Source organism: Leuresthes tenuis, unplaced genomic scaffold (assembly GCF_036924035.1).
Source record: "Leuresthes tenuis unplaced genomic scaffold, fLeuTen1.0.hap1 SCAF_23, whole genome shotgun sequence".
Taxonomy (NCBI): domain Eukaryota; kingdom Metazoa; phylum Chordata; class Actinopteri; order Atheriniformes; family Atherinopsidae; genus Leuresthes; species Leuresthes tenuis.
Window position 1 is genome coordinate 22,381,317 of NW_027325377.1, and position 27,168 is coordinate 22,408,484.

Here is a 27,168-nt window from a genome sequence, read left to right on the forward strand (position 1 = left end):
CCATATGCCCAATATTTCATGTAGATCTAATTATCAGTCATGAAAAGGGCTGTTTCAGGGTGCAACTCATTGATCCCACTTTGCAATGCATCTCAGTTCATGTCCTGATATTTGCTCTCTGTCTTGCTTCTTATTTTCTCCCTCCATTAGTCCCTTTTTCCAAACATTTCCTTCTCCACATGTCCTCTCTACCGCCCACTTTTCTTTCTCTCTGAGAGGCATGGGCAGGCCGCAAAAAAAGGGAATCAGTCGTGAGACTCTGCTCTCACTACACCATCCAGACATACAATTAACTGTTCTTTGACAGGTGGCGTTCATCTTTTCCTCACTAGAGTAATGGGGCTGTCAGAGGAAGATAATAGGGCCAGGAGAAGAGAGGGCCTTGCTCCCCCCACTAATCATTCATAGAACTAGGAAACAAACAATACATTGAGAAAATGGAGGCAATTATGAATATGGTATACAATAAATATAGAGATGTAGGTTGGTACCCCGTTGCCCAGACTCAAAGTTACTTAAAGTGCTATTTGATTGAGATCAGTAGCAATATCACAGAGAATGCGGCTTTGACAAGTATAAACAACTCATTGCTCCTTTTTTGTATTTATTCTGATTAAAAGACTTTTGGAGATGAATGCATTTTAGGTTTAGAATAATTCTAAATGTAGAGATAGAAAAAAATGTTTTTTATCAGGATTAGCATCATAAAGTGCCAGTATGTGAGTTTTCTTATGTTATATAAGGCCTTTAATAATAAATTAATTTGTAATATAAGAAAGTGCCTTGAGTTTGGGTATCCCCAAATTAGGATGCTTGGTCATGACAATTTCTTATACAAATGCTGAAGATGCGTAAATGCCCCAAAGCAATGTGCAGTCTCACTGCATATCTCCTCATCTAAAGACCTCATAGCTTTGTGATACAATGCACTCTCTTCCATACCATCTTGCGGAACTGAGAAAATCTTTCTGCAAAAGCCATGTCAGCGAGCCATGATTACACCTCACAGACTGTAAGGCTCCAAAGGCTTAAATAGGCTTTTAAAGGTAACAGCGTCAGCCAATCAGGAAGAAGGCTCTAAGAAGCCCAAGGTGTCTTCTGTGAACTCGTTAACTCGCTGCAGGAAGCCAGACATATGACACATTTGCACACCCATATCTACAAAGATTATGTATGTGCATAAATGCATATGCATGTGGCTGTGCACAAAAAGTGATCAGGATTACAAAAAACAGCAGCCAGCCTCTTGTTCAGACTTAACGAGGGACTGCTGGGTTTTACACACCTGGTAACGCTTATTCATAAACCTGAGGTGAAGTGAGCAGATTTGTCCAGTTTATTGGAAAACAAAGGCTACTGAAACAATTAGATTCAATTCTATTTAAGGAAAACAGGCATGTCAAAAAATATTGTTTTATCTCTTTACGCTGGTTCATTCTTCCATTCTGCAGGCAAAACAATGACATTCCATTTTTCCTAAAACCTTTGATATAATTTATGTAAAGTGAAAATTTTTACAACTCCAGTTACAAAGAGGGACCTAAGTAAAAAGGAATGATATTCACAGCTCCTGACCCCATAGGGGCTTCTGCATAATGAGAGACAGAGCAAGACTGCAACAAAGAGAGTGGTCCTAGAGATGATGTAGTGCCTGGTATAACTGCAACCAAGGACTTTAATTTCCCCGGTAAAACGAGGTGATTAAATATACATTTTCCTGCCCAGGCTGCAGTCAACAGTAGCTTGGATATTCTCTTACAAGACTGTCTTACAACCAGCTTGGAGGATCCATAGGCATGTAATTTTCCAGACGGAAACAGGCTATATGTAGAGTACTATGTAGAGTACCTAAACAAAGTGAAGAAAAACATGACAGAAACTATGAAAGTTCATGATATAACCTTGAGTTAAAACACTTCAGTTACTCAGATGAAAATGTTCACCTGCAGAATACGATCTCCCTCCTTGATGCGGCCGTCTCTTGCTGCTATGCTGTTTGGCTCCACCTGCACAAAAGAGCACAGAAAGCAGTGCTGACATCTAGTCATTGTGCTTGTCTGTATTCTAAGAAAAAAAAACAAAAAACACCAGAGATGTATTATACTGTGGCTACACTCTCATATCTGCAAAAGTCTGTTTTTTCATGAAGAAAAGATGCCCCCCCCCCCTCCTCAGTAGCAACAGTGGGCGACAGAAGGTAAATGAAACATAAAAACTTGCTCGTGTTTGTGGATCAGATACGGTTCTATTTTTGCTGAGTGAATCAACACCTCCTCTTTTTCATAACGCATCCCAGCGGATCTGCATGTAAGCCACAGCTACACTCAACTATCCTTTCAGAAACTTTGTTTTTTTTTGCACTGAAGACCAAAAGACATGCGGGGAAAAAAAGCAAAACAGATCACATCCATACATGCATTATAATGAGGAAAATTTCCATTTTTTTTATCCTTTTATCAAACAAATAAAAATAGATGCGCTCAGTCATTGGGAGACTGTTTCCTCTGTTTGTTCAGAGTCCAGCAGGTGCTGGTGGTCTTTGTTTTTTTTTGCTTGGTTCAAAAGGAACAGGTGAAAAACTAGAGAAGTTAAATATTCTGCATGTCTTTCTTCCATGCTCATCCTCGCGCTGGTGAGCTAATCCTCATAGTAGCTCTTACTTTTCACAGTCTTGCTTTTGTGTTCATAATAGGATTGAAACTGCACCTGCAGTCAAACTGGAGATTCTTTTAATCTTGTTTTCGGTGCTTGAATTCCTCGGAATTGCATCATTCATTTGAGTTTGTCTTGGGTAGCTCAATAATTTGTTTTTATTCTGCCTCATCACCAGCTTTGCAAAAGGAAGTCTTTTGTTGTGAGCCAAGAATCATTTGAAACAAACAAACAAAAAAAACCCTTGTAACATATTCCGTTCTTTCTTTGTGTGTTTGGTGTTCAGATGGGTTCCGCTTAATGGGAGAATGTGTCATTTAACATATTGTGTGGGCAACGAGATGGCAGTCGCTCAGAGCTAATTAAAACCTCCAATTAGAACATGCTAAAGGAGAAAGAATGAGAATGGCAGGAAGGGAATCGCATTTCAAACCCGACTTCCTGTTTGGTCATGCGTGTCTCATTCTTAGTTGATATTTTTGATTGGAAAACATTTTTCTATCCTTCCTCCCTAATTCAGTCAGAGACTTTCTCTCCTTTTTAGTATACAAAGATGGGGATGCATGTGGGATTTAATCAATCTTTTAATAACTTCCTGCTACAATGACACTGATCATGTGGCCTTCGTGAACAGCCTTCGAGTAAGTGCTTCTCTAGGGCTTTTAAAAAGCACAGTCCATCAAAACCCAAAATGAAATGGTTAGACGAGGTAACAAGGTGCTATATCAGATTCCATGTACCTGGCTAACATAGATGCCAGTGTCCTCCTCATCGTCGGTTCGGTAGCACAGTGTCAGACCAAGCTTTTCCTGGCAGTTCTGCCTACACAGCTCCACTTCCTGTCACACACAAACAAAACAGATTTTTTAAAAGAAAAATCTACTCAAGAAAAAACAAAAATTAAATGTGTAGCTTTTGTTTCAGCAAAATGTCAACATCATACATATAAAGGCAAAAATATACATATTGTGCATGGAATATCTGGTGGAACACCCTTGTGCAAATTGCACCTTGATCAGATGCTTCTGGGAGCAACTGCAATGCTTTTGGTAGAATTTTATTAGATTATTTTGTCCACTCCTCTTGGTAGAGTTAATTTAAATTGGTTAGTGTCCTAGCAAAGATCTAATGATTGAGCACAGTCCACTTACGTTCTCTAGGCTTCAAGTCCGACCACTGGAAAGTTAATTCCAAACATTTATTGTTAACCTGCTCTACACATTCTTTATCTAGGTATGATGTACCCTTGGTACTGCTTTCCAAAGACCCAGTCAGTTTTAACTGTCTATCTGATTGGTTTGAGGTTATGCTGAAGAATTCTGAGGTAGTTCTCAGAAACTTAGAACTTCCACAAGCAGAGTATGATGTTCCCACCACCATTATTAACAGCTTAGGTCAGCAGCAAATGTCATAAAACTTGAAGGTTTTGGCTTTGGATCGGGAGCTTCTTCTCTTCTTCTTCTGGACCAAGCAGTTAGGGTTACAAAGTGTATATCTCCAGATTATTTTACTCTCTTGAAGACTTAGGGTGCTTGTTCACAGCTCTGCTTCAATACAACCCCTGCTGTAAGGCCTTTGCACACCAATACCATATTTTTTTATTTGCATCTTTTAAAAAAATTCAATCATCTGATGAAACTTGTTCCATACAGAAAGCTTGCACACAGGGTATCATGCCTATTGTTAATCTATCTGTCACAGATATTTGCTATAAAAGGCCAAATCTAGCTTTAAGGCTGTAAAGACAATTTTGTGATCCTCTGACTTCAATGTAGAAAAAGGAAAAGGTAAATACCTGGTCAATCTCATCTGGAATCAGTTAATCCTGTGATATTTTATTGTTTGTCATAAAGTCCTTGAATTTGGGGGCGAAGACATCTGTATATACTCTGGATGCACTCAATATACATTTGACTGATGTGAAAAATCAAAGGAAATGTAACCAATTTGAAACTTTAATGATTGACTACAGAATACAGAACAGTTCCATAACTTGTTATCAGATGCTAATCCAAGAACAAAGGGTGAAAACGAAATGCATAGCATCATCATGTGACTTATACATCAATCAATGGAAAGCCTGTAACTCTCAAACTGAACTCACCAGAAAGATACAGGGCAGGTCTTTAATGTTTGTGATCCCCTCCTACCGGAAAATTCGATAAGTTTAGTCCTACTTGCAACTGATTCCTTTTGATCTCTGCTGTGTATGAAGATAATCACATATAGATAACTCTAGGGGTATTCTTTATTAACCCATCACTGCCAAATTAATTTCACCGCCGTGTTGATATAAAAGGAAGCATGGGGTAAAATGGGGCTGAGGATAGTGGTTGGGCAAGAATGAACCCCCAGCCCCCTCTTTCTCTGTCATGGGAAACCACAATAGCAGAGATTGACAGAGAAAGAAATTAATTTATGTGGAGTTTAACCCCCTGTGCAAACAGCCCTGACCTTCAAAGGTTGGGATGTGCAAGGAGTTTATGATATTGTAACACCATGTGCTGCTCTCTACTACCCACACTCCTAACCTGTTCAGTACACTGGCTGATTTGTACAAACCCTGAAAGTGAAATAACAGCTGCAGGCAATGAGATTACATGGTATAATGTCAGCGCACACTGGGTGGTTCACCAGGTGTCTGAAGATTACTGGAATTTGTGGCTTGATTAGTTATGATTAGATCATAATCTACACTGCTGTGGAGTTTCCCGTTTGGTGCAGCAGTGACTTAAAACTCATTTCATCTTGCTAACAATGGATGGAATTTATCTTTGTGACATGATTTCCCAGTTTAATATGAACGTAGGAAAAATAAAGACATATTGGCAGTAGGTGAAATTATGTTTTTTAGGGGCATGTTAAACATCTGGTACCAACACCGCAATCTGGCATGCACTTAACTGTTGCCCCATGTTTCATTCAAAAGTAATTACTGCCAAGTGTAACGTTCACTGGCTCATTGTGTCCTCATTACAGGTGATGACTTCCTTTCAGCTGCTAGTATCAGACATCTTTAGAGCACAATAGCAATTTTGTGCACTCTGAATATAGGCATAAAAGAAATGTATGACTTTTGAATAAAATACTTTCAGATGAAACAATGCCTCTGACTGAGGCTTTGTTTTAGCTCCATATTTACTGTCCAAATATTTGAATTATGAGCTTACACAACCAATACACCTGTGGCGTTATTAAAAGGCAATAATAAATCATCACCTTATCCCTTTTGCGGTAGAGGGGCTTTTTAGTTTGATCCATATATTTTTACCCTGCACCACTCAAAGCTCAATACAACCCTTTGTTTTTGAACATGTATTTGCATTCAAATATTTCTTCTCAACTGTGTTTTGGAAGATTTAAAAATCCAGCATTTGAAGTTTGTCTCCTGCTGACAATACATAATTAAGCCATTAATATAAGACTCATTTGGCAAACACTGGCTGTTTAACTGGCTGCTGTCTGGCACACTGTTGCCACTTCATTAACTGCTCTGTGCCACCTGGGGATCAAACATAGTATTCATTAAAAATCTGCCATTATTCAACTTTACTTTGCCAGGGATGGAGATGTAAATATCTAAATGCAGTGGAAACCACACATTTCCATATCCACATTTTCGACTCTGAGAATGGCAATTTTAAGTGAATTATTTTCTATGCTAGCAATCAAAGAACCCATACTGCATGCAAAAGTACTAAGTCTGCTGCTACCGGGCAATATTATGGTGTGCTAGATTTGGCAGAAGTAGTAGGAGTATTATGACAGCAGGCGTACCCATGTGAACAATCAGTTTGAAGTGAAGCTAAACCTGTCTGTCAGAAGTAATGTTCCTGGGAATGGCAGCCCTATTCAGTTTCAACCAAGAGGAAAGCCATTCTTGTTTCAGTTAGATACACATGGGTGAACAGGGGAAAGTGAGGACAGCTGATTTGGTGTGTTCATGTGCTGCAGGTGGGGGTAGAAGTGTGTACATGTTGTACTGCTGACCTTGTTCTGATACAACTGCTATTACCGCAAACTAGCCTTCTGCCAGCGCTCCACACCCAACCCACATATCTTTTTTTCATACATATGATGCTGAAAGGTATAAGGCCACAGCTGGCAGCAGAGGGATCCTAATGATCCACAATGCAGTTCACTGAACCAGGAAGTGCCTATTAAACCAGGGAGAATCACTAAGAGTAGCAAATATCACCTATCACTGTCACCTGGCAAGACCTCCAGGTAGACTGGCTGACATCAAGTGGCATGATGTATCTGCCACCATGGAAATATGGTGCAGAATGTGAACATGCATACGCTATGATATTTCTACTCTGAGAGTGGAAATTTCAAAGCCATGGGAGGGCAGGCTAGGGAGAGACCAAATACATTAGAATTGATCCTCTGTTGACGGTTTCCATTTAAATTAAGACATTTAAGATGCTTTTATCCAAAGCAACTTACAACTGAGCAACAACATTCAAGCTTTTTTTGCAGGAAGAAACATTGGTCAATACAATTAGTGCTAAATATATTTAAATCTATTCCAAGGACACAGTGCAAGAAGAGCAGATACAGCCCCACACATTTACTGCAGGAGTGCAAGTAAGTGCAGGTTAGATGTGTTAGGGTGTTAGGAGAGGATGTGTTTCCAGAAGAGATGAGTCCTCAAGAGATTACTTAAGACAGAAAGGGAACTCTTTGCTCTGATTGCATTTGGTCACATGTTCCACCATCATGGAACCACAAATGAGAACAGTAAAAGGACAGTACCCTGTGCCTTGGTATGGCAGTACCAAATGATGTTCCTGGGCGGAATACAGTAATCAAGAAGGAGCGTAAACCTTTATGACTGAGTTTAGACAGCTGGCTGTTATGAAATTCAGCCAACCAGTCATGGGTAGCCAGTGAAGTTCAATGAGTCATTTCAAATTTCCTTATTTGTTGATGAAAAAGACGCTTCACCGTGTCTTGGACCATCTGCAGTATCCGAAGGAAGATATAACCAAGTCCTTTGCCAAGCGTGAGGTGACATATTGAGTAAGACAAGACCTTGTTTTTATTATGCTGTAAAGTGCGAGGCAACAGGACTGAGAGCAAAATGCAACACGGACAGAGAAGGACAGCTGGTCGTCAATCATGGCGTACAGGTTTTTTGGAACCTGGGTGTAAGAATCCTCGTAAAGTTTATATGAAGTTTCATAGCAACTTAGATAGATAAAAAAAACTGTACCTCATACTCATAGTCTTCAGTCCTCTCAACCTCTGCTGGGGTGTTAGACAGGTACTCCGGACATTCATAAAACTCATGTTCCATGGTGTGGATGGAATGACAGCTATATAGAAAAGAAGCAGTTATGTTAAAGGTCTGTCCTCTATGCCATGTTCAATTATTTCTGGTTCCTACCCATTGTGTATCATCACAGACATGTACACATTTTGTGAACTAGAGTTTACCAACTATTATTAGCCATTTTTATATGTCACAATGCTGAACAGTGATTTTCATGTAGCAAGAAAATGTCAAACCATCAATGTCAAACATTCCTCTCATTAAAGCCATGACCTCTGAAATTATGTATTCTCAACTATCTCTGATAAAGACTAGATTTGTAGTTTTATGAGACAAACTGAGGAAAGCCATATAAATACCAATAGAATGAATGTGTATCAGTATCAGGGTTCCTGTTCTGTCAGCCCATTGGCTTTTAATCGCCCAGCAAAAGTCCCCATTAAAGAAAATGGATGTAGCACACTGAACCAATTATAGCATGCCAGTTTGACTGTGCATAATAATATCAGTGCTTAGCTTTGCTTGAGGTTTCCACATTGTGGTAAAGTTGACAATGGCTACTGTGAAATGGAAGAGAACAGCAGTTCAACCTTGGGGGAAGCTTCAGATTCACTCTATACAAAAAAACCTTTTTCCTGGCATTGGTTCCCAACCTTTAGAGCAAACCTTTTCCAACTGATCTGTGTCTTCTCACACCCACGTAACTCACTTTCTGTACCTATCAGGAAATAGTTGGAATGCTAAAGTCCCCTACAGTTACACAGTTAAGTCATTGCCCTTACCTGTCAGAGAGCAGGAAGGGACAGATGTCGGGCACTGGTGGGGTAACGGGCCGAAGCTTGGCAAGTGCCATGATGTGTTCAAAGGTGATGTCCGTTTGTGTGCAAACATCAACCACACACACATCCTGCGGTGAGCCACTGTGGCTATGCACAGCAGCGTTGATGGCTCTGGTAGGTGTTCGTCTGAGAACCTGGACAACAATGGGGTCTCGCCTGATGGCCTCCACCACTGTCTCTTCATGTTCAGCCTTGGAGAAGTCACGCCCATTAACCTGGGTAACAGAGAGCAAAATGAGGTGATTCTTGCTCTGTATCAATTGACAGAAATCTTCAGTGTTTATTGTACTGTTTGTGAGAAGGAAAAGAGACAACTGAGCAAAAAGCTAAAGGAGACCTTGCAAACTTATTATATTCCTCTTATTTATTTTTTTTCATGAATCATGGAGCATCTTATTCCACATTCAGACCAGCAAACCTTATAGTACCTTTCAAGTCTCTCCAGTTCTGCATAAATAATTTACAAGACAAATGCTTTAAGGGCTCTTTGGCAGGTTTTTTTTTCCACCAACACTGTTAAAATGTTTCTCAGCAGGTTCACATATTTAAACTGACCACTTATCTAAGAAAATGTGCTATGTTTTGACTACACACACATTTACAGAGACTGTATAATGTACTAGGTTGCTACATTTACTAAATGAGGGAAAAAAATCCCAAATTTTGCTTAAATGGTCTTCTAATTCTTTTCCAAATGAATCTAACTGAGCTGCATCATTTACACTGACTTCCTACCATTTTAAGCCCATTAGACATAGAATGATAATACTAATTTAGATAAATGAGAAGCAAAATGGGAAGAAGCAGCATGAGAGGGACATCACGTCCATGACTGCCAAGATAAGAAGTGTGTGCCATACGGGAAACAATGGAAAGGAGGCATGTTTGTGTCAAACATCGTAATGACTGCTTTCAATGTCCATATTCATCTATCTAGGGCAATTTTTCATGGCTTTTTTCACCCATGTATATAATTCCGTGCTTAAGATTTTAGGTATGCCCATTTTTAGTTTGACACATCCTCAAAACTGATTATTAGCATTGATTGTGTATGTCTGTAAGTATCCGACTGATACCAAGCCTAAGCCTTTAAGCATTCGCATAAAATGTGGACATTCATGTCAGTTGTTGTCATTATTATTGGTTATACAACTCTGAAACCTGAAGACATAACAAAGTGCTCAGGAATGTGCTCAGTAGCAGCCAATTATGTCTACAGAAAGCATCATAGTCATTGGTATCAATCTACTGGCTAACATTCTGTCAATCAGAATGATACCCAGTACTCATACATGATAAATTTGTTACTATGTTAAGGCTGACAGGTGACAAAGTGTTGCAAAAGCTTGCCCATCAGTACACACACCATAGTGGCATCCGCAGTTATGACATCAACTAAGAGATAGTTGCAACAAGCCTGTGACCGTTTTCATGTTTGTGCTGAAATTGCTCAGACCGACTCAACTATCACATTGTAAAAGAACCACAGATAAGTATAGTATAGATGGAAGTATAGTTCTCACCAGGCAGACATTTTCTCTTCCAATCAGAGAGACTATTCTGGAAGGCAAGAAGTCCTTGTAAGTACACGTGAATGAGTGTTTACCTGCTGTTGTTCCTCTATCCAATCTGCCTGTTGGTGAGCTAACTGGGAGCTGATTAATGGCCAGCAGATGTCACAAAGACAGAGGATAATGGCTCAGAACGTTTAGGTTTTATGTACGTGTGTGTGCAGGTGTTTATGTACATCAAATACACAAAAGCATTAGGGATAATTAAACCACAAATGAGGATATTAAGTTTGAGAAAGACTTTAAAGCTTTGGCTTAACTGAGATGTGGATTCTGCCAAATGGTTCATAGTCAAGAAGCTCATTCATGTATTCCTTTTTTCTCATGTCCAGTTTAAAATTGCATTTCCTTTAGATTTGTAACCATTCTATTTTTTATCACACATAATTTGCATTAAATATGCAGTAACTCAAACAAACATTTCAAATGCACTTTAAATTTTTCTGTGGTGTTTATCAAATAATTCACTCGTGGACTTTACCCAAGGGCTGCGTCCTACACAGGAGTTGTAGTTCAGTTCAGTCAGAGCAGCCTCCTTTCCATGTGAATGTGTGTACGGTTGGTTTGGATATCAGGCATGAAAGCCATATGCACGACCAGTAGATGTACTGAGATGTATAGGTGTCTGGATTCCATTGATATCAAACAGTAATTCCATTTTGATTACATGATCCCTTTCTCATGCTTCAACTGTGCTCTTATGACCAATAAGACAAAGACACAATATCATTTCATTATATCATCTGATATGACACATGAAAGTTTCGCAGGAGGACTAAAAATAGTATGAGTTCATGGCAGCCCATAGGGACATCTGAAATGAACCAACTATATTGCACCGCTTTCATACACCTCTCAAGTTAAAGGTTATCATTGCCAATACAAATGGTTCCCAGAAGCCCTAAACCAAATCCTCTTGTCTTTTCAAATACTCCCTCCTAAAGGTTGAGGTTCAAAGAGGTGTGTTACATTTCAGCAGGAACATACTGTGGCTCATGAATGCATTTTTACTTTGTTCGTTGAAAACCAGAGAAATGAAATGAAATGAAAATGTTATTTGGTCGATGTTGGACCATGTTTCATGACTGCTTTCCTGTTTATGCAGTAATATTATGAATATATAAAGATATTGCTGCAGATCTAATAGAACATTTGAGTAGTGTTGGCAGAAATACAAAAGCAAGTGTCCAAGAGAGTATAATGAGATTAATTTAGCAGTTGGAAAAACATGAGCTTGCAAATTTTCTTGTCCACGATTTTCTGACTGTTTATCAAAATCTATGCTGAAACATGAAGGACAAAGTGCTGGATAAACCAATTAAACACCAAAACCGGAGAATCTTTGTCATTTACATGAGAAAAACAGTATCTTAATGGGATGGAATCAGCTAAGAAGCTTGCCAAGATGCAATAAAAAATAAAAAACATTGAAACTTTTAGTATCTATAGAGAAAAAGAAATAGTGTATGATTAAATACATCTACATGTAGGATTTTTAAGTGAGTTGTAGAGGATCAATCACATGAATTTCTTTAGACTGAGAGGGAACTCTTTTGCTAGTCTTAACACTGTTAATTTTTGCTTTACCCTTCAGCATTTAGTTTCACAAGTGTCACTCTTATTCTTTGGTATAACTAAAGCCACTTCCAATTTTAGATATTTATATCAAACAGAGGCATTAAGACTGCATAAGCATCAAAGTACTGTACATAATGTGACATAATGAAGATACGTTTACATATCTTGGAGTATCTCCAGCATTGTCCAGATTGTATCCACATTAGAAAAGTTCTCTGAATATTGAGAAAAGAAATGTGTAAATATGAAGTATCGATTACACACATCATTGATTTGTCGAGACAGGCTTGAGACACATTGAAAGCCGATGTGTCAGGGTTTTATAAGTTAGCCTTTTAGATGGCTAAATGTTGTTTCCACTTCTGAATGCGAACATGAGTGATAACAAAAACCCTGCGATAAGAATAAGTGTTTGTGTGTGTGTGTATGTGTGTGTCTGTTGGACAGAGATAAGAGCGAAACCACTCAACCTCTAGGCTAAATCTGACAGATACGATACCATTGTGAGCAAATGGAATCAAACACACATGTTCACACACAGTTTGAGCATTACATCATCTCCAGACAGACTTTAAGCATCTATACAATGTGGTTGTATATATAAATCACGTTTGACGAGTAGGTTTACAATGGATCATGATACCATTCGGTGCAGAGATCCCCCATCTACTCAAAGGGTTAACAGTTCATCTAAGACTAGGTACATTAATTTTTTTGCAGATGAATACTAACAAATATCCACTTGAGTACACATAGAAAAACATACCTTTTCGTTCACTGCACCTATGCAATTGCATACTGCATAATGCATTCTTGTTGGTTGGAAGTAAATCAAGTACTTCAGATATTATGTAGTTGAATTAAGACAAAAAAAATTTTAGAATGACAAAAAACATGGAAAAACCTTTAAAGTTAAACAATAATTTATTGAGTGCACATAGTTGTGAATTGTCTCATGCAGAATGCAACACTTTTTCTAAAAATAGACGCATAAATGTGAAAAACCTGCTTGACACACACAAGTGAAAATCAAAAAAATGTCCACGTTTATGTGTGTAAGAGCTTTATGTATTTTGCGCATATGACTTGAAATGTTTTTTCTTTCAGATCAAATAAGAGGAAAAAAGTATTGATTCTCTGAATCGTGAATACAAATGATGGAATTGAAAAGTAATTTTCTTTTCCAAAAGAAATACCTTCACGTTTGTACACAGTTGTACAAAAAGTACATCACAAATAATATATTTCTAAGGATTTATTAAAGATTAGAGAGTTTCATTTGTTTGTTTTAGTTGTTGTTTGTTTGTTCTATGTTGTTTTATATTGTTTATTTATTTTCTTTCTGTTACCTCATAATTTGATGGGAGTTTGGCAATGTGGCACTGCATTGGTCAGCAGCTGGATGTTCAACTTGTTTCAACTCTTAAAGCTAGCAGGTTATGTAAATACATTTGTTGTTAACTTTAACAGTAACTACCTCACAGCCTGGTGCTTCTTTAACAGTGATACTCAATAAGTGCAAATCAAATTGAATTGTGAACTGAAATCACATGTAATCATGTGATACATAAGGTTTCGTAGATCTTGTTGAAATGCATCTGCAGCTGGCTACCCATATGCCCTTTTTAGGACAACACACTACGAACACTGTAATGTCCATTAGTTTTTTCATGTTTTAGGTTCCTGTCTAGTCTTTAGTTTAGCCATGTCTCCACTGTTTTCCTCAGTCTCTCTCCTGCCCAGCCATCAGCCTCAATCACTTCACCTGTGCTTCACTCAGCTGCCTTCACTCACCAATCACCTCCCTTCAGTATTTAGTCTCCAGGTTGTTTCATGTTCAGTGCCAGATCCTCACTGTCATTCATGTGCTGGTTCAGGTTGTCCTTGTGTCTATGTTACTGTCAGGTTTTAGTTTAGATTTTTGTATTCATGCTCAGCCGTGCTTTTTGTTAATTTTGTCTGTGGAATAAATTCAGTTTTCTTTTGTAAATATCTGCATCCGGGTCCTTCCTCACCACCACTGTTTGAACACAGCCATAATTAAAATAATATTTTTGACTGTGCACTGTATTTGAAAGGTATTTATTTCATGTGACATTTAAAAGAAAATAGCACCACAAGTGAATAGATAAAGATATTTTCATCTACTGATACAATGATGCGATTCTGGAGCATATATAATTAAAGCTATACCTTGTTTTTTGCAGCAGTTGGGTAACTGCTGGAGGACATACAGCACTCAACACCACCAACGTTATTTTCTCCCCAATTCTCCTGATTATGATTTTTGCGAACTTCAGCTCAACACAAACGAGACTGTTTCTACATTCATTAGAAAACCGCAATACTTGTGAGTGAGGAAGCACAGGTGGCAAGCCTCTAAAAAAGTAATCTAAAAAATCTAATTTCTTTTTCTTCTCCTCCTGCATTGGGATGATTTAAGAGGGTTCACTGTCAGAAATGTCTCATTTAAATAAAAAAATCTTCCACCCAATAAAACCTGGTGCAACAAAGGAAGAGATGTTTTTGTACATTTGAAAGTGCAAGAGGACTATCTTGGTCAACGCCTTATGCCAGATAAAAATACTTGACTTTGAACACAGAGACAAGGTTTGATTATGCCAAAAAAGATTAATTAGAATCTGAAGTTTATTCATTAAGCTTAGGTGGCATGCACAGCCTTCTTATATATTGATTTTCTCAAAGGGTGCAACATTAGCTTCTTCAGTTGTTACCTTGTAATATTAACTACTGGACACAATTAGCTCTTCCAGATTAGAGTAAAACTCTTGAATTTAGTTATGAATTTAGCAGGGTTTCCTTTTAGAACAAGGGGACTGACATCTCTCCCATTGCTGAATGGCTCCTTATCAGGCCACTGCGGAGCTTGATGACGAGCTGATCATTTGAATCAGGTGTGATGGAGGAGGGAAACATCGAAAACATGCAGGGCAGTGGTTCATGAGAACCAGAATTGAGAAACACTGCTTTAACGAGAGGAGAATTGTGGAACTTTTGCTATAACTGTGATGTCTTGACCTAAGCTAACTACAAATCGTCCTCTTACGGCAAGCTCAGACTTTCGTTCATTCAGGATCATGAATAATCTCTGTTTGTTTTGATATAAATGAACAACATTTCTGTTTTGCACTTTAGCCAGGCTTCACCATCTTTTCCAATCAGCAACTGCTTCTTATGCACCGTAATGCTCTGCTGTTTTTACATTTCTGTATCACACCAATTAATCAAAGTGACAAGGTATTTAATGAGAGGCAATTAGACTGTTAACCAAAATGCAAATCAGACACAGAGAGAGTGCAGAAGGGGGGAGGATTTTTGTTGAAAGCTCGGGGTATGTGCATATGCCTGCGTGTTTGTGTGTGTGGTTAGTTGTGGCAACGGGTTCAAGGAGATTTCAGCTCTTATTAAGACCCTTACTGGTTGAAATTTAGTTCAGCTCTTTCCACCTGTGCTCATCTTCGCCTGTGATTGTATTTATGTCCATGTCTGTGAATGTGTGTACAAGTTGTTATGAGTGTCCTTGAATTTTTTTAAATTTATTTCCCAGACATTGGCTCCTGCACAACAGGCAAAAACAACCAACTAATTCTGCTGGAGGATGTCAGCATGACAACATGAAACATGGATTTAACAGCTACTGACGGGACGGACGTTAAGTAGCCCGCTTAGGTCAATCCTCTCTACATCACATGGTATCTGTGTGCAGGAGATTAGAGTGTGTTTCCTCTAAAAGTCGCTCTCCACAGAGCTGGCTTGTTTTAGCTGTTAGATGTTGCAGCTGGAGGGAGCATAAATATAAAACCGCATGGACTTTAAGCTAAAGAACAGCATGCCTAAAGGGGTCTCAGCAACATTAGAAGTCAGTTCCCAAATGTCCTTGTTCAATGATACACACAAAAAGCAGACTGGAGTACTGTCCTTCAAATAGTTACTGCTGAAGTGTCCTTCAAAATGACTGACTTTATGACTGATCGTGAGCTATTGGTTGTGCAAAACTAAAAGAAAAGATTATTTCTGATATTTCTCCAAAATCCTTTTCGATCCCTAATCTTCATAACGTGCAAACATTTTTAACAAAGAATTGAATTGCTGGAAACTTACTGTACCTAATTTCCTCTCAGATCCTGTGAGGTAGCAAGGAATGCTTGTTTGTGCGACCAGTTAGGGTAACTTGATGATGAACATCGTAAATACCTTCTAGACATTGGCATGTTAGCAAGTGAATGCTAACATTTAGATCTGCCTATTCAAAACTTAAGGTACTCGGAAGAAACACAAAGTGAGACTTAGGAGTCCGCTACAGAAGACAAAAACAAACAGTCACAATGAAGTTTGTACAGTCAGCTCAAAAAAACAAAACTATGACTATCATAAAGTGTCACTCTTACAAATGACAGGAGGGAAATTTGATTTATGAGCATTTCTATATCAGAGCAGACATCGTTTCCAAGCCACAACATCCACAAAAGAAGGCAGTAGTGGGAGATGGGTGGCACATTACATGTAGTGCTTTAAATCATTTGCCAGAAAACTACATAAAACACATGTTCAAGGGTTAGAAATGATCTCTATACAGGAATACAGTCGATCTGTATTGTGTGAAACTGTGTTGACATGTGAAAATTACCTTATATGGAGGCTGGAGAGCCTTGGTGGTCGAGCTGAAGACACGTCTGTCATCCAGCAGACCGAATTCCACACTAAATGACTGCTTATTGTTTGCCATTTTAGGTAGCATATTTTTCATTGTAACTGGTGGCCTTTAGTGTGATTATGTACATCTATTCCTCACATTCTCCACTGTATTCCACATTTTCAGTTTCTCTGTTGCATTATTCAGGTATTTCCCCCATTTTTTATCTGCCTCTTTCCCTGTAAATCAACCAGTTTGAGCTAGTAAATTGTGTTCCATTTGCTAAGGTCCTCCAAACAAAGACATATTTGTGTATGCGTATATTTCTTCTGCCCTGGCTTAACACAGACAGAAACCTGCACACAGACATCAGAGACTGTTGACTTGTGATTGTCATTCTAAGCAGCCATTTCTGATGTAAGAGGGGGGAAATCAAAGGTTATCTTCTGTCAGTGAATGCATTAGAAGCTATCTTATTTCCTGTTCTCTATGCAAGGCGGCCTTCCTTTCAATTAGGCTTCATGAATACTGATGTTTCTCAACAATTTCAGCCCTAGAATGAAACATAATTTGTCCTGTTGTCCCTCTCTGGAGGTCACAAGACATCTATGACAGAGTATCTGCCAATAATTTCAAGGAAAAACTATAACTTCCTACTATGTAATAATCTAAACTATGTAAACTACAATTGCAACATTCTTCTCTTCAACTTGTACTTAATAACCTGTTGGCAAAAGTTAAGAGCTCTGCTTGACACAGTCTAATATAATCCACAATCTTGATCAATATCAATCATGGCCTGGCAGTTTTCTTCATTTTATCTCATGAAATGACTGATGCTTTCTGCCTGGTGGGCTTGTGCATCATGTGTCTGTGTTTAACTAATAGGCTCTGTGTCTTTAAGCAGCCATGGATGACCTGGGTTATGACAAACTGCATCAACAAGACATTCATTACCCTCAACATCCTAGCAACCAAATCACATTTACCACGATCCAAGAGTGGGCATCCGCCCTGCTGCCACGCTCTTATTCCTCACACACCATGTCACCAATGCATAAATTAGCCTCCTTTTGTCACAACAGGGGGCTGGCTGGTTGTGAATTAGCTCAGTTTGTGTCCCCCTTGATGACACAGGAACCATTAATGCTGGATGACTGCAAAACTTCTTCATTGAGAAATCAATAAATGCATTTCTCATTTTCATTTTCACTTTTGTACATGTGAATGTGTTTGTGCGTCTGGGGATTATCTGAATGTTTTTTTATGTACATTTTATGCATGTATAATTGTGTATAGGTGCACTCATGCAGATAGTTGCCTTGACTGAGTAATGTAATTGGCCTGTGCTGCAGCAAGACTCTATTGTTGCACTGTGTTCCCCGCAGTCATTATATCACCATTAATCTCTCATCTGCCATTAAAACAACAGCCAGTGAGCTGAGCTTAACAATGGAGTGGCCCGTCCTTCAGCCCCATGACGCATACTGGCAATGAGTTTGAATTAGGCTCGTGGGGGTCACCGATTAGACCCACATAATTCATCCAGACGGCTGAGTTCACAAAGAGGTTAGGTTTTTTTTTTACCCCTCTGAATGAGAAAGCTGAGCAACTTACACTGCTTATCTAGGCATGCCAGTTATTCTCGAGAATAAAGCAGCTGACGACCTCTATTTTACTTTTTCTATCCATCATGCCAACATAGAGACCTAATTAGTTGGAAGAAATTTGATTATTTATTAAAACACAAAAAAATCTTTGCAGCTTCTGTTTGCACACGGTGACTTAAATGATAGTAAATGTTGCTTCTAGAATTGATCACCCAAATAACCAAAGCCTCACCGAGTGGACCATCATGATAACAAAGAATCTAAAGCAGTGCATAGAAATATTTTGGATTCTACACCATGGATGGGTAAGTAACTAACAATGATAAAATCTCTATGGAAGCACCTGTTTTTGCGTAAAGCATCCATGGACTCGGCTGCAAGTTTGCAGCCTTAAACGCAAATTATTGGAGACACCACAGAAGATCAGCAATGTCAGGTTTACAGCCACTTTTGTCTACCTGGTATTTGGCAAGTTAAGCTTCGGCAGACCCCTCATCAGAAGCTGTAAAAATGCCATCAGAGATACCATGGATCTCTTTAATACTGTGACTGAAGTGAACCAAACTGGATCCCGTTAGAAGGGCATTGTGGACATTTATTCTACTGGAGTAGAGAGAGATATATTAATATGAATTTGAACATGTTTTGTGTTATTTAAACTTTTTTCTAAAAACAGTCACCTGATGACACCTCTACAGATGCTACAATGCATAACCAAAAAGGACACCTGCCACTCCATTACTCACAGAACATAACTGGCCACCCATGGCTGCCTGAATTAAATCAAAGCCACTTATACATGCCTACTGCAGGACTGTAGTCTACACCGTGCTATCTAGACTAAAAAAGGCCATCTAGGACTGCCACCCTTATTTACTCAGCAGCAAAAATCCAGACTGTTTTCATCTGTGCTCCCACAAGGGAGGAAAAAGCTACTAAATACAGTCAGAGTAAGACTGTCAAATCTGAGAATAGTTTTCTTGTTTCAGTCAGATTTGCCTCCATCATTTTCTTCAATGCACTTGAAGATTTATGGGCTTTTTTTATCAAAAAAAGAACATGGCATAAACTTGTTTTAGCTTTAAAAAACTATTTGGTTCAATTCTTTATTCATATTCCATTACATATGACTTTTTTATTTTAATCTTTACTGATTTCTTCTCTAATACTCTAACACCCTTCTCTAATAAAAACTGACAAATCTATGGTTATTGGATTACAATTTTTTATTGTCACAGAACTAGACTAGTGGTTGCACTGGATATGTAAAATTATAGATTGGTATAAAGCATTAAGATATAACATTAAAAAAAAATTATACCTTGAAAGTTTGGAAAATTGGCTCCTTGAGAGTAAAAAAAGAAAATCTACAACCTCGGTCAAGGTTCCATTCAGTCACAGCTGTCCTTGTGCTCATTGTTCTCGGTCTAACCAACAGCAGTGCTGGAGGTTAACCATAGACACAACCAGCAGGGTCTTCAGTGGTGTCATGAAAGTGCCACCACATGCAAATATCAGAGAAGAGATTAATAGAAAATCAAAAGGCTGACTGGGACTGAATGCACTGTGACTGAAGAAATAAATTAACATAGACGCTTGTGGCTTGTAAGTAAGCAGCCAAGTTCATTATCTTTTTTTATTTTTAAACTGGAACGTAGGTACACTGTAAAACATACGACATTGGATGCAAAAAATAAAAAATAAAAGCTAAGGCAAAATTGATAAAAAATTATTAAAAACAGTCTTGTGTAATTCTTGTGTTATTTACATGAGCACAGATTTGGTTGAATACAAAAATAGGAAGAAAAAGGCAGCTACAGATGCAGGGAGCATAATTAGCAAACATGTTAAAGCCCGGAAAGAGAAAACTTTAGTGGGGGGCAGGAAAATCAAAGATTCATGTGCTGTTTTTTTGCATAAATCTAAATCCTTCTTTTTTGAAGAAGCCTAGAGTGTGAAGTGAAAAATTTCTCTCCTTCCACTAAACTTTTGCCTTTTTCATTTTCAAGTGATGCATGTTTATGTTCACTGGGAGCACCTAACACATTAGCATTATTCATAAAGCTTCCTCAGTCTGCCCTTTGGTGGAGTTGAAAAACGACTTCACACTTCACTAGATGTAAGCAGGAAATAAGCTCTCCCTGCAATGAAAAATACCTTCAACCAAAAGCACAGCTCGTTAGATAAGTGAGAGATGCGCTGTTGTGCAATTTACCCCTCATTCAGTCTGGCTCAGTCAACACTTTACACCACATTCAATATTCAGGATGACTGCAAGTCTACATTATGTGTGAAGCTAATCAAATCCTCCAAAATATAATATAACTAGTCCGGTGATCATTAGTGGCAGGACAATTGATTGTATCACACACAGACTCGTTAATTCAGACTATTGATACTCAAAATGGGTCACAAGCCTAATTTGTGTGAGTTTCCAAGTAACAAGGCTGTGAAGCATGTTGTAATGAAGATGAATCAGAGGGTATGCACTCAGGAGGCGATGACTGATTTAGTAGCCTACTCGTCTTGCTCAGGGAAAAATCAGCTTCCATGTTGTTTGTTGTGGTCGTTCGGTCTGATGATTGTGATAAGTATGATTTTGGTTTATCGAGTACAAAATGAGTATGAGGCAGGTGTAAGTGCTGCAAAACCTCTTTTTGGAAATCATTGACGTAACGTCCTTCAGTAAAAGCGGAGAGGTGTCTCTGGTTCTTCCAGAGGTTTCCAGGATTAGCAGCACACCTGTCCCTTTACTCCTGTCCCTTGATCAACTTCTCCTCAGGTTGTTGGCTTTTCATTTCATCTGTCCCTCACAGCAAATGCAAATTAGCTATACAGGCCTTCTTCTGGGTTTCCTAAAATGTGACAATCTTTATATAAATTCATATTCTTAACATCGCGCTTGCTATTTTGTACAACGAAAAAATGCCTTTTGCACACTAAACCATGTGTGCCAATGGGTGGCCACATTTGTTCTTAAATCTAACACTTTTACAGACGTGGAAAAAAAAAAGTCTCGGCCAGTCTCCATCCTGAGGCCATTTCTGATATCAGCATAAGGTTTGTGGTTACACCTCCTGCTCAATGTAATCACCCCCTACTATGCAGATGGTTTGGTGTTATTCTATCTGTAACTGGACTCGTTGCCAGGCTCTGAGTGGCCCTGATTACTCCTAAACCCAAGTTGGTTAAGTGGGAACTCAACACCAGCTCTCTGGTGTAACCAAATCTCCTTTTAGACCACCTGGTCCCAGGATACCCCTTAGGTTCAAAACATACTTGACAGTGGCACGGTGTTAGGCTATTTGCATTTTTAATCATCATCACGACTGTTTTGCTTTGATACCATGTTGTAGAAAAGATGTGACAGAGGCTGTTAACGAAAAATAGTTGGTAAAACAAGCAATCTGCTGTAAATGTACACAACTCACAAGCAGTTATTCATGTGAAGCGTCCTGGAGGTTTTTATGTCTCACAGTTTGTGTTAGAATATTTCCCCCCTACTGCAATGGCTAAATATCAGGGGACATTTTTTTGTGCATATTTCATGAGTACGTGGGCAATTTTTTTGCTGCAGCAAATGCCTGCACCTCATCCATAACTGCTCCAGATGGTTCATCTCTGTATCAGTCTAACCTGACAACAAAGCCTGCAGCATGTGACTGTATAACAGACACAAGCTGACAGTTCACATGCTAGACAAAAATGAATGGATTTTTCTGCCACACATGAATGACGGGCCACTTCTGTACCTTCAATTGCTATCTTTTTCTTTATAGGGTCTTTGCAGCAACAATCCATGGCACCGCCGAAGGAGGGGTTATGGCAAACGTTATTAATGAGTCGAACAGACAGACAGGGGCAGTGAAATAGAACAGACTTGAAACAGTGTCTGGTGACTGATAAGTGATGGGAGAAGGAGGAGGTTGGGCTGCTATTTTGAAGAGATTAAAAGTAGAATGCAAGGGTTTAAAAGATTTACCGATGGTGCACAACTCATCATTCTACTACTTACTTTACTATCTCCTCAAATCTTCTTCCCTTCTTTACCCTTCTTATGAAACTTCATCCAGTTCCCCTCCACACCTTTTCCTTTCCTCTTTCATAGCTCACATCTCCTTGTCCAGGCCACTCGGTTGATCAGTGTGGTAATCAGGGAGAGGTTGATAACAACTGATAAGTCATCTTGTCAGGTGCTGAGAACCTGAATGACATTTTTACACAGTCATAAAAATGACAAAAAGTGCCTGTGTGATTCTTCTGTGTAGTCCAAACATTCACAAAGTGGGTCCAAATATGCATATCCGCCTTTGTTCCGTGTAGTTGTGTGCACATGCATCATGTGTGCAGCCTTTGCCTTGTCTGAAGGGGGGTGGGCGGGGGGGAGTGTGTCACTCTGCCCAGAGAAAGGGCTTTCATCCTGGGCTTATCAGAGCCAACGCAGGGGGAGATTGTTGGCCAGTGGAGCGAAACGGCGATTGTTGCTTCCCCTGCCTCCCCCCATCCATACCGGACAAGTCTTCCCCTGACTTTATGCCACATCCCCCTCACCCACACCCACAGAGAGAAAGAGAGGGGGAAAAAGTGTATGTTTGCTCGTAGCCAGACAGAAACAAAAAGGCACAACTACAAATAAACACTGGCCGTTTAGAAGCAGTTAGTCATTGTACATCATTCTGTATCTCTGTTTCTCTCAATTTTCACGCAACACACATGTAGAAATTATGGACGTAATTAAGATATCACACATTATTTCTGTTTGTCACACAACACAAGGATGCTCTTTCCTGTGTGAGGCTAACAATGAATATTCACCCAGCTCCCATTTCCACTTTTGGCCTACAACCACAAGACATGCTACCCACAGCGCCAGTGATGAGGCCATATGTACCTCTAAATCATGTTGCATTATCACCATGCTGTGATCCAACGAGTAACTATTACCATGATGGAAGACACCAGATGATCCATGTTAAGCAGCAGAATTTATTTTCATAATGCTAGATTAACATTATTGGGGAGGAAATGAATGATTTTTATGATTAATCAAAAAGTTTACTTGAATAATTTGGAAGGTTTCGTATTCTCGATCAGATAGCCCTCATTGCTGCAGCACAGCAGCTGCAATTTGACTGAAAAACGATTTTTCTTTTCTCTTTTGACATCCCATTCGAAACACTACACAGCAAGTGTGTGCATGTATACTGTATGTGCATGAGAGACTTGTCAAGGAGAATTACGCTCACAGGTGAAAAGGTCAAACTCAACTGACCCACACAGACAGGCAGACAACTTGTTGGTCTGAAAAATGCAGGAAAAATGGAAAGGTCAGTTCATTCAATACTTTCTGCAAAGCTGAAAGTCCCATCAGAGACTGAGACAGGCAGAAACAAAGAAGGGCGGGTGTGGTGCTTTCCTGATAAGCACATCATTTTTTTCCCCCATTTGTAGCGCATTTACAGCCCAAACACACTGAGTGAAGGTGAGATCCAAGAGCGTATTTCAGTCTTCTATGTCATACGGGCCTAAAGTATTTTGCTGCAGTTTCACAATGACCAAACTTATCATTTTCTGCTTTACACATTTCTCTGTTAGTTTGAGACACAACCTCTCCGGTCGATGCGAGAGATAGCACTGATGAATTTCAAGTCCCTCAAATGCAGTCGATGTCCAGTTCTGATTTGGCCATATGGAGGCGACGGCTGTGTGGGTCCGACCAGAGCCTCCCCTGCTATGTGTGGCACTCCCTGGACACCATAGGCAATGGCGGGGTGAGGGGCTATCCGTCTAGCCCCTCTGTGGTGTCTAACAGGCTGGACATGAGGCACAGCATCTGTTTCTTAAAGAAAGGTTGCCACCAGAGACGGCTCTAGCTCCCAAAACACATATATCCACATATACAATATGCAAGGGGGTAAGGCGCATGTTTTCAGAAAGATGCTATGACCTCGGTCATAACCTTCAGTGCCATGAAATTTGCCTCATGTAAATAAAGGAGCTAATGGCACAATATCATTAAGCCTGACCATAAAAACTGCAAACACAATATCAAGATAGTCACCTCAAAACACATCTAAAAAGGCCTTACTGTCAGTAATGGTGCCTTTAGATAGTTTCTTCGATAGTGTCTCTTAAAAATTACTAAAGCAGAATCCACATTACTTCGTTGTCTCATCTGTTTCTATGATATTCTGTGCGAGGAGTTTTCAGAAACCTTTCATTTTTATGCTCTTGTTTGGTAAAAAAGGTTAATGGTATATGTATTGACCACATGGGAGCAGCAAAAACATCTCCAGTGGCTGTGAAGCTTGAATTGAAGCAACAAAAGAAACCTTTAACCAATTTTCACACCTTATTAGGAGTCTGGAGTGTCCTTGCCCATGTGCAGACAATTTGCCATAGTGTGCCATGGTGCATAAAGGAAGCTAAAATATAGATATTGTATTGTGTTCTCCAATACCGACTGCTATAATAGTGCTGATTTAGGTAAAACTGAAAACAGAAGATATGGGACCTGTGAGACTCTAAAAGCCAGAGGCTGTGGGACAATTTAATACAAGCAACAGCCACAAGCAAAATACATGGAATGATATTTGCTACAGCTTGAATGGAACCCCACAGTGTGTGTGTGCAGAGATACACACATACAGTTACAAATGAAACATTGAATGTAAATGGTCTGACGAGAGCCATAAATCTCTCTGTGGCCGCTAGGCAGCTGGGGTCGAGCAGTAAGCGGTCCTGTCAGGATAGCGCAGCTTTGTGAACTGAGATAGTCAGTCTTGTAGAGGACATCAGGGCAGGCCTGCGGGCTGAAAACTCAAATTGGCCTCTGAAATGCTCTGTTTTTTTTTTGTTTTTTTTTTTTAAATGAGAGACCAAACATTATAGAGGGAGAACCATTACCTTAAGTTTAAAACAGTTGCAGTCCATTTTCTATTTGCCTCATGCACAGACATTTAACATCTTGAATTCAAGAAAAAAATGTCCTTAGGGCCTTTTCACTTCAGAAACTTCAACAACAAAATTCATGTGTGTGTTGCTAAATGTCTGGTTGTATCAGTCAACTCTAAAACCATTCATTAACATAATGTTCTTACTTCATTTTACTACAAAGCAATTAAACTAACAAGTCAAATAGCTATATCTTTATGAAAGATTGACTAGCTTTTCTGACTTTTTTAAATAGTATGAAGGTAGTGACCAATAGAAAAGCCTCTTGGACGACTTATCATGTAGTACCCGAAGCAGATTTGGTAAGTTGAGCACATCTGGTGCTTACACCAGCTCTCAATTCCCTCAAAAAGTCCCCAAAACAGTTTGCATTAGTGCAAATCTTTTGCTTTTTCAAGTCAGTTATTGCTGTGGTCGTCTTGATGAGCAAACTGTTAAAAGAGTGGGCCTAGCAACCAGTCTCACCAGGAAATGTGTAATGGATATGTTTGTCAAATCACAACAGAGTCACAGTCCATGGCTAAAAAATGTTGAGATGGCAACACATCCCTAGTGTGGTGTTTTGAGGATGGCAGCATCAACATAGCATGACGGGAACTGTAATTTTCTAGCTCTAGTATTTCACTTTGTAAGTCTGAAAGCAAACCATGTGTCCTAATGCTAACTCCTAAAAATATTTTTTAATCTAAACCCAAAAGTTTAATTAATACAAGCGAAGTAGAGAAGTGAAAGGAAACAAATTAAAACACATGAGATCAGTCTCTTTTATTGTGAAAATTCTAAGTTTTGCTTGTCTTAAAAGAAAACATTATCTGTACATCCAAATGTTCAAAATGAGGCGGTGACACCTAAAGGGTGCAGAAGTTGTGAGATGGTCATACTTTTAGTTTCATTCCTAACTGAACAATATAGGTCAATTTGTACATGAGCTTGGTTCTCTTGTGTGACACATACTCCCATGACTTTCAAAGAGTTGTTAAGTTTCGTGTTATTCTGCTACACTTTGCAAAACAAAACTTTAGCTTGTAAAGTATTTGGAGACTTATGAGTGATAATTATATGTAATGTAAAAAGAAGGCATCATTTCACCATTGTGGATGGCAGATGTAGCCATATAATGATTTTATAGCCCAGAAGTTGCGGTGTACCTCAACTGTCTCCCTAAATTTATGGTCAAGAATTGACGACGGCACCAAATGGTTCATCTTTTAATAGGGCCACTGAGACCGGACTGCAGTCTGCTTCTCTGCTGATCAGAATAACTTATCAGATAAACACACTGAAACAGACAGTCCCTCACACTTTCAGAAACAGAATAACAGCATCACACTGTCTTGTTTCCAACATGAAATCACCAAGCTAAGGGCCCCTGACCATTACACATGGGCATAAGAGTTCCACAGCATCAGAACATCTACCCAAGTGTATATCAGCAGGCCTGTTGCAGCCATGCTTCAGCTACATCATCAGCATCCTTTTGTTTTTCACTGGTATAATGAGCACAGAGTGTCTTATGCTGTAGAACCGTTTGAAGTGAAACATATTCAATGCTGTGTGTGCCAAAATAAAATGAAAGGCAGAAATGTATTGCTGAAAGGGAGGAAGACAGACAGAGAGCAGCGATAATGAAGGTTATAGAGAAGAAATGAGTGTGGAATGATAAAAGGAGAGAGCGACACAGGGATTATTGAGGAGTCTCCCTGGATTTGCAGAATCCCCTCAGCCTCAAGTTTCAGGACAAAGTCACACTGACACACTTATAGCCTGGTGAGCCCCTTTTTCTTTCTCTCTTCCTCCACTCTTTCATACTGGTAATGAGAACCGTAGGTGTCCTCCGACTGCCACACAAACACACACCATAGAACGTTTAACGGTAAGTGGGTGTTCTCACCTATGTATACACACAGACAGACGCGGTATTTTTAGACTGTCTGCCATGTTGCCAAGATATTTACCGTTTGTTGGAGAAATACAACATAACTATGAGTGCCATTTTTCTTTCAGTTACAGCCAAATTTCCTTGCAAACATAG

The 27,168-nt window shown here is 39.2% G+C and overlaps 2 protein-coding genes across 2 annotated transcripts in view; one reads left to right on the plus strand and one right to left on the minus strand.

Moving 5' to 3' along the window:
- gxylt1b (glucoside xylosyltransferase 1b) overlaps nt 1-27,168 on the plus strand; it is a 366,738-nt gene that overhangs the window by 40,544 nt on the left and 299,026 nt on the right. The gene's annotated exons all lie outside the window — the stretch shown is intronic.
- The window catches only part of pdzrn4 (PDZ domain containing ring finger 4), a 35,469-nt gene that overhangs the window by 4,606 nt on the left and 3,695 nt on the right, over nt 1-27,168 (minus strand). Inside the window, exons 2-5 of the mRNA XM_072377848.1 lie at nt 8,713-8,984; nt 7,871-7,973; nt 3,393-3,491; nt 1,944-2,006 (exon numbers count right to left, since the gene is read on the minus strand). Of these exons, the coding sequence (XP_072233949.1) occupies nt 1,944-2,006; nt 3,393-3,491; nt 7,871-7,973; nt 8,713-8,984 (537 nt within the window). The remainder of the gene's footprint in view (nt 1-1,943; nt 2,007-3,392; nt 3,492-7,870; nt 7,974-8,712; nt 8,985-27,168) is intronic.